This window comes from Gavia stellata, unplaced genomic scaffold, assembly GCF_030936135.1.
Source record: "Gavia stellata isolate bGavSte3 unplaced genomic scaffold, bGavSte3.hap2 HAP2_SCAFFOLD_62, whole genome shotgun sequence".
NCBI classification, from domain to species: Eukaryota; Metazoa; Chordata; class Aves; order Gaviiformes; family Gaviidae; genus Gavia; species Gavia stellata.
Window position 1 is genome coordinate 261,175 of NW_026776515.1, and position 8,588 is coordinate 269,762.

General features: G+C 51.7%; 1 protein-coding gene across 1 annotated transcript; it reads left to right on the forward strand.

Moving 5' to 3' along the window:
- Positions 1-475: 475 nt before the first annotated feature.
- Positions 476-3,911, forward strand: LOC132321069 (outer dense fiber protein 3-like). Its single transcript, XM_059834661.1, has 6 exons — positions 476-581; positions 1,380-1,580; positions 1,802-1,903; positions 2,617-2,738; positions 3,170-3,310; positions 3,825-3,911. The coding sequence occupies exons 1-6, from the start codon at positions 476-478 to the stop codon at positions 3,909-3,911; spliced, it is 759 nt and encodes a 252-aa protein (XP_059690644.1).
- Positions 3,912-8,588: the final 4,677 nt, after the last annotated feature.

Below are 8,588 nucleotides of genomic sequence, written 5' to 3' on the forward strand. Positions count from 1 at the left end.
CATGCTATTACGTGAGCCCAACAGTCTAAGGCTGCTAGATGAAATGCACAAATCACATCAGTTTTTCCCTCCTTGCATGTTCTGCCATGCAGACCTCATGAAGGTCTAGCCCTGCAAGTTGGACAACCCCAGCTCCTGATCAGCCGTATCACGCAACAGCACGTATGCCAGGCGCCAGGAGCCTGTATGATGTCACAGTGCGTCCCCATGATGAGTGAAGGCCTCTTCCCAAGGCCACCTGGCAGCTGACAGCACAACCTCTCCTGCCCGATCGCTGCCTGCCCTCACCCTCACTGTGCTCTGCGACCGAGAGGTGCAGCAGCCAACGAGCTCGTCCACACCCAGTCCGATGGCCAAGGCTGAGAAAGGTGACGCGTCGCTGCTCCTCCTGGGGAGGTTTCACACCGGACCTCTGTCAGAGAAGCCCCTCAACAACTCTCCTGCTCTTGCCATAGGCTTTGTAGCCACCTCCAAGATGGACGGAGCCTGGGTGGGCACCTGGAGACCTCATCGCCCACGCGGCCCCATCATGGCCCAGTTTACCAGCCCAGGACCCAAGTACTCAATCCCCGGGACCACAGGTAAAACCACCATACAAGGGGGGAGCGCCACATCCACTACCTCCAGGGGACAAGTAGCCACTGCCCCATTCCCCTTTGCTCCAATCCTCCATGTTCTCAGCTGCAGCAAGGACACAGGCCTGCCAGAGGAAGCTCAGGCTGCTCATGGGAAAGCCCCGGAGAAGAGCTGCCTGGCTCTGCAAAGCCCAGAGGTGGCCTTAGCAGCCCCTTAACGCCTGAGTGCACAGGAGGAAGCTTGTTCTGTATCTTTGCCACAAACTTGTTGCTCCCACTTCACCCTTTTCTTCTTCTCTTCTCCTCCTCCTCCTCTTCCTCTTTTTCTGCTTCTCCTCCTTCTCTTCTTCTCCTCCTTCATCTTCTCCTCTTGTACTTCATCTTCTCTTCCTGTTCTTCTTCTCCTTCTTTTTCAACTTCTCTGCTTCTTCTCCTTCACTTTCTTCTTCTCCTCCTCTGTCATAGCAGTAAAGTTTCATTTTCTTTTCCATCAGGGCGCTGGGAAAGCAAAACGTCACGGAAGCGATCTTTACGTTTGCTTTAAGTTAACTTAGCAACTGTTTTGGGGTTTACTACTTCATAACAATAGCATTTTGGAGATATGCTGATTAATTGCACGGTGCCTACATTGTTCTTGCTGGAGGTCGTTGTACCATTGTATTGGCCTGCTGGTATCCTCCTTGGAGGAAAAAGTCACACAGGAAGGGACTTTCTTGAGGCTGGCAACTCCGACTCCTCCACTTAGAAACTAGCTTTAAATAGGCAGTTGCAGGCAGGTGTCCTTTCACAGGCTTTTCTTCCTAGGTTACCTGGCTCACAATCCCAGCAAAACCAAAGCGCCTGCGTACACGTTTCAAGGGGCCAAACGTCCCGTCGCAGACAGCTGTTCTCCGGGTCCTCGGTACTATGTCCAGCCCTCCATCACCAGGAACGGGAAGTACGTGGCTCCAGCATACCACATGTGCGGACTTCCCAAGATAAAGACCGAGGTCACCCCTGGACCGAGTGAGTACCATTTCTCCAGCACTTCTTTCAGGCAAGACAAGCACGCCTTCCTTTTGCCCTGTGCTACCGGGGTACAAAACCATCAGCTCACGCCCTGAAGGAGCTTCAGAGGTTTCCAGACAGAAAGCAAACAAGGCTGAGACCTCCACCTGACCCTTCCTCTTTGGCTTGAGGAAAAGAGCTCAGCTTCACTGCTTTTCTCCATTTCTCCTCTGCCCTAGGCGACTACTCCACCGACAAGGCCAACAAACACCTCTACAAATGCGCGCCGGCACAGTCCATGGCCTTCCGGCACAAGGCTGTCAAAACCGACCAAACTCCAGGTAGGGGAACTTGGGGAAATACACACACTTGCAGCCTGCGTGTCCTCCCAGGAAAATCTGCTGGACAGCTTATTCAACAGGCCTAGGGAAAAGCCTGCACAGCAGGACGCAACGGCCTCTTGACAAGCTTGCTTGATGTCCCAGACCACCTGTTGCGCTAAAGGGCAAGGCAATTTGGCAGAAAATAAACCCCCTTGCGTTCCAGCTTGTCCTCAAATATCAGAGGGGCTGGGGGCGGCGAGGCTTAGATTCTGAGTGATGCCCAATGCTCTGTGTTACAAGTCCGGTCGCGTTCAATGTATTGAACTCTCATGATTACAGATGCACTCGTAACACCATGCACTTTCAGTCCAGTCGTGTTCCATGACCTAGCATGGCCACACTTAAGGGATTTATGGCGTTCAGTGAGAACTCTCACGGCTAGATTAGTGAATAGTGCCTTTCCGTAAAATGCGAATATAAATCTAATTCCTAAGTTACCTCCAGCAATTATTCCACACCACCAACTTCTCTCATCCCATAGAAGAAGCGGCAACTCAGGCTTGGAGCTGCCGACACACGACACGTGTGACCGAAGACGAATACATTGGGAGGAGGGGCAAAACATCCTTCCTGCTCCTGGCAGCAGCCTTGACAGGCTGCTCCTCTCCCACCCCAGCGCTGCTGCTCTCCCCACAGGAGTCACACAGGCGTTCTTCCCATTCCCCTTCCAGGTCCTGGCACCTACACCCTGCCTCGGCTGGTGGGACCCAACACAGCCTACACCCACGCCAGCCCGTGCTACTCCATGAAAGGGAAGAGTAAGCACAATGGCTTTGCTGAAGACCTCTCCAAGGTGAGCTATGCTTCTCTGCTCTCTTGCGTCAGCAGCTGAAGCTCAGGTTAGAAGGGCTCCAGCGCCTGCTGCAGCCTCTCTTAACGCGCACTTCCCTGCACCAGCAGCAAAACCCAAGAAGCCTTGGGTCCCCTGGCTCTCCTGCTCTTAACAGCGGGAAAGGGGAGGCTCTGCCGACACCTGCGGTCCCTCGTTTCCTAACACTAACGGTTTTGGTGGGGCAAAGCTCATCGGCACTAATGGGAATCTCCCTCCTCGTCTGGGAAATCTGCCTCTTGGCAGGTTAAATGGAGGTTCCCTTGTTACAATTGCTCCGTGCCTCTCACACCACTTCTCTGGCCAGCCAGCTCAAGTAGCACAGCCCGTGTGGGCACCCAGCAAGAATCAACACCCGCCTTCTGTACCCAACAACCTCCCTGCCTCTCTTACAGACGCCAGGTCCTGCTGCATTCCCCAAGGTGGAACTGGACATCTACAAAAAAAGGGCTCCCGTGTACACGATGGGAACCAACAGTAGACTCAGAGGCGACAAAACAGTGAAGCCGGGGCCAGCAGACTACCACCCGGGAAAGGTAAGGCAGCCTGCCCACCTCTCCTCCTCCGCTTTGCAACAACCAACCCTTAAGCATCTCCCCCTTCCGACGGGGCTTCTGAGAACTCAAGACCACCTTACTGGAGTGACAAAACACAGGACAGCAGGCCTGCTCCCTGGCCTTGGCCCAAAGCCGAGCAGACGGAGGCCAAAACCCCCATCTTTGCATCTCCCCTAGCTGAGCCATTCAATGCTGATAGGCGCTCACACATCACAAGCTCTTCAGGAGGACACACCGCCGCAGAAGGGACGAGCAGACCCAAGAGCAGACCTTTCTTATGCACTGGGGATCAGCTGGGAGGGCAGGGGCATCTAGCAAAGTCTGGCTGGAGCTAGAAGGACTCTGGACTTGGAGCCAGTTCCAGTGCCAGCTCAGCTCTGGGCAAATGCACCTACATCAACTTGTTATGCCAGACGGCCTTCTCTGAAGACAAGTCTTCTTAAGAACAAGGCACCACGGTCACCCTTTTTTTTCCTCACTTTTCCCCTTCCAGGTGACGCTGATCAAGCCCCAGGCACCTGCTCCCACTTTTGGACTCCGACATTCCCTCTACACAACTCCTCTAATACCTCTGATATGAGACTAATAAAACAACACCCCCCGCAAAGACCTTGTCTGGTCACCTTCAGCTGCAGGGAGAGGGCATGTGCATGAGTGAGGACGATCAGCTCCCTCCATTTCATGTCTATGCCTCAGCCAAAACATTGCAAGACAAGGACGAGAGGAGAGCACCGAGATCAACAGCATAAGCAAGGCAGAGAGCTCTGACAGCACCGTTTCACCTGACCGAACCTAAACACTGCCCCGTGAAAGCAGTCCAGCCCTTCCCTACATGCTCTCACCCCATGGCCGAGCATCCCGCAGGCACAGGCTTGCCCCCAGGGACACAGCCTGTCTCGGCACCCCCCCTTTTCAGTGCACACAGGTGGCTTCTCTCCAGGGTGGGGCCAGAAGCACAGCTGCTCTGCGTGACCTCTTGCCATGGGCTAAATGCCACAGGCAAGTCCCCAAAACACTGACCGTTAAGGAGAAAGAATCCAACAGACAGGATGATGGTTGCGTCCTCCAGGTTGCCTTATAAAAGCTAGCTATCCACTAAGGAATTGGCAATATGGCAGGATGAAGATGGTACAGCCCCTCTGGGCAACCTGCTTCAATGCTGGGCTGCTCCAAAGGGGAAGAAGGTTTTCCTTACCTCTAGCCTGAAGCTTTCATATTTCAACATCGTCTAGACTATTGTCTGTTTTCCTCCTGCCAAGCACCACAGGGATGAATTTGGATCCATTTTCCTGAAAACCTCTGCCTAGGGACTGGCCAGGCTGCTGGCAGGGTCCCAAAGCCCTCCCATTCTAGAGAATGAAAATGCCCTGTCCTGCAGCATCTCCTTGCAGGGAAGTGCTCCAGGCCCCGAGCATCTTCATGGCCCTCTGCTGATCTTGCTCCCACTTATTAACATCTTTCTTGTACCGGGAGCCCAAAAATTGACCCCGTATTGTGCATGTGGTCTAATGAGTGACGAGTAAGGGGAGATAATCGCTTCCCTCCATCTTTGGGTGAGGCCCCTGTTCATACAGCCCAGGACACTTCTTTGCTACCAGGGCACACTGCTGGAAGGTGTTTTGTCTTCTGTCGCCCAGGAGCATCAGGGTATGTTCCACAGAACTGCATCCCGGTCAGATGATCCCCAGCCCATATCACTGGAGGGGGCCGGTCTGGCCCAGGTGCAGGACCCAGTGCTAGTTCTTGTGGAATTTCAGGAGGTTTGTGGCAAGGCATCCCTCCCACCCGGCAGGGCTTCTCTGAATGGCATCCTTAAGGCACAGGAATGCTCCTCCCCATTTGATGACATCAACAGACCTGATGATGGATGCGTCCTCCAGGTCGCCTTATAAAAGTGCACCTTAGAAAGTGCACAGGGCCCAGGAAAGACTCCTGTGCTGCAGTGGCACCTGCATCTGCAATGTTACTAGGAATGGATCATCCATCTGCAAAGGTATCTGCATCGACATCTGCACCTCCAGGGGTATCTCCTTCTGCGATAGTGTGTTCGCCTGCAGTGCTCTCTCTCTTGGTATTTGCACGCGGAATGGCATCTGCAGTGCCATGGAGGACAGGTGGAAGGTTAGGGGCTTCGAGGGAGGGTGCTAGGGCTTAGGGGTTAGGGGTTTATGTCAGCAGCTTGGGTTCAGGCATCTGGGGAGAGTTTCTGCTTTGGGCTTTGTGCTCAGGGCAGGGCTAGGGCTGAGAGCTCCCCTTTTAGGGTTAGGGATCAGGGTGAGGCTCAGCGTGAGGGTTTGTGATTCTGCTTAGAGCTTCTTGTAATTGATTTGAGCACTGACTAGCTTTGTGGGTTGAGGGGTTGGGTTAGGGCTAGATGTGAGGGCTGCCATTAAGGCTAGAGGTGAGGGCTGCCGTTAAGGCTAGCATTTGAGGGGTAGGGACCTCACAGACAACAAGCAAGTGCTGTCCCTCTCACATGCCTCTCCTTTGGCCTACCCCGTTGTCCCATCTCTCTCTTTGATGTCACTCACAAGCATCCTCACAATGCTGCTCCTCACCAGCCAGCTTCCTCCGGCAGAAATGACATCACAACCTACTCTCCGGCAATGTCACCTATGCCTTCACCTTCCTCTTGCCTAACCTCTCATCTCATCTCCCTGGCCTTTCCATTCAGAACCTCACAATCCCTGCCCTGCTTCTAGATCCTGGGAAACATCAGTTAGGCTTAGGAGAGGGGTTGAAGATGAGGGAGGGTGAGGGACAGGATTAGGGAGTTGGGTGAGGGTTTAGGCTTCAGGCATCTGGTGAGGGGTTCAGCTTTGGCATTAGTGTCAGCATGGGATGATCTGTCATTCCCTAACAGCCCTGGAGCACTCCTTATCAGGATTGTAACCCAAGTGGAACGACACCACGGTTACCGAAATGCCATCATTTTACTAATGACTAAAGCCAATCATCTTGCAAACCTACAAACAGCGGTCCCAAGGGAGGCCCTTTGAGCTCTCCTGGACCGCAGCGGGCTGCGATCAGCATCTCCCTCCAAGTGGGACGCCTCTCAGAGTTCGCAAACTCTCCAGTTTGTGAAATTTGGAGGACTGCCACCGAAAGCTGGCGACGAAACCTGGGCTGAAACCCTCCCCTCCTGGAGGCTCAACCCTGGCCCCCTGAGAAATACTGAGACATTTGAAGTGAATATTTCACGGAACTCGAGGGGAATTTTTAACAGGTATACCTTTGTATATGTATCTATAGCTTTATGTCTGTGTGCGTGCGTGCGTGGATCAATCTGTAATCAGGCTATTGTTGTGATTAGCTCGCTTCAGGCTATTGTTGTGATTAGCTCGCTTTGTAAATCCTAAAATTAATCCTTGATTAAGTGCTGCCTAAATCTTATAATTTACCTCAAATGGTGAATGAACCTCAAATTGCTGCTAAATACACATAATCCTTAGATGAAACACATTGACCAAGTCTGGGACTAGGATTACACCTAACTGCACCTAGACTGCTCTCTGAGAAGGAGCTTAGAAAGCAAGGGGGTCAATTCCGACCCTCGTGACTCAACGGGAGGAACTCTTCATCCCTTGTACCTTCTCTTTTCCTTTAGAGAGAAAGCGTTGACCAAGCCTTGGAATGAGTCTGGGTTCAGCGGCAGCTAATCTCCTCTTTGAGAAGTTTAGAAAGCAAGGGAGTCCATTCTGAACCTTGTGACTCAATGGGAGGGTCTTCCTTATTCTTTACCCCTTTGTTTCTCCGCTCTCTCCCTCTGTATAAATCATTCTGAGTTGATTCTCATTTGATTTCCCTTTGTATGTTTTAGTAAGTAGTAGAGTGAACCTTGCCATCGAATTCTGTTGAGTCGCATTTTTATAAACTTCTATTAAAATCGCTTTTCCCAATACCCTTGATGGTGATTCTTTAAGCGGCCTAAACCACTCATTTATGAGAAGCCCTCAGCAGGCCCTACTAAACGTCCAGGACACTTGATTCCTGCTATGGCCTTCCACGCTCAGTGACTTTCCCCTGGGAGATGGTAAGTGTGCAGCAACGGTAATGAGTTTATTCTTGCATCTCAATTTCAGCGTGGTTGCAGAGGGACTTCCAGGAGAGACCATCTACTAGGAAGGCTTTTGCTAAGTGTGATGACGTTAACAAGCAGCTGATGCCACACAGGTTCATTTCTTTCTCAGTCCTAACTCAGGAATGCTTTGAACATTGACTGTAAAATGTTCCCATGCAACACCCCACCTTCATTTGCTAGAGGTGGGCATGGGATGAGGAGGCACAGCCAGCCAGGTAGATGTGACCACAGGTGGATGGGCAAGGAGATCACTAGAGACACTTGCTTCTATCAGTTTCACTTTTCCGGGCGTGATTTACATAAGACCCCAGCAGCTGTTATTCAATGATGCACATACTCTGTCCTGTACTTCTAAAAAGTGGTCTAGGGCTAATGGATTCTATATTACCATTTGTGATAATAATTTGATTTCTTCCCGTAGGGCTGTAATACTAGCTGCGCTTTCAGTAATGGCTTTTTCTAATTCCCTTGACACATTTGCAATAGCTCTTTCTAGTTCTGCAACCCCTAACTGTGGGATAAAACCTGTTACAGACAGGTGGAACTTAGTGCCGCATGCTATCAGAGGGCTGTAACACTTTTTCTTGTAGATAGCAGTAGATAGACCCAGGGGTCTCCTTTCAGACTAGCGACAAACCCTTCTTGGCAGCAGGGTGGTATCCTTCCTTTCTTCAGTGAAAATCCTAACGTAGATGCCCGTCCTTGTACCACTGAGAATTCAATGGGACAGATACCCAGGGGAGTTGATTTCTGGAAGAGGATGGGCTTTTAGGGCATATGCAACAGTCGGGCTTATTTGCCTCTGTTGCTGTAGCTGGACTGTGGCTATGGCTGGATTATGGAACGAATATGTATAATCCATATTCCACCACTGGCTTTTAAGCAATGCTACCCTATTAAAACCTGGGCTTCCAAACCACTACGAACAGGAAAAACAAACAGACACAAAGAGCAAAACCAACTCTCCCTTGGATATAGAGGACAGCACTGAAATCAAAAGGCTTTCCTGACTTAGGAAACCCAAAAGGCATTGACAGATCTAAACTAAGCTGTCGTGGAAGCTCGTCCTCGTTAGCGGAGGGCCCCAGGAAAAGGCCGCTGCATCTCCCCAGGCTGCCTTGCCCTGCCTGGCTGCTGAGAGGAGGGGACAGCGGGTGGTGCCAGCCTGGGGTGACA

Coding starts and splice junctions, on each gene's coding strand:
- LOC132321069 (XM_059834661.1), top strand. CDS start 476: ATGGACGGAGCCTGGGTGGGCACCTGGAGACCTCATCGCCCACGCGGC. Junction 582..1,379: donor CTCAATCCCCGGGACCACAG/GTAAAACCACCA, acceptor TTTTCTTCCTAG/GTTACCTGGCTCACAATCCC. Junction 1,581..1,801: donor CGAGGTCACCCCTGGACCGA/GTGAGTACCATT, acceptor CCTCTGCCCTAG/GCGACTACTCCACCGACAAG.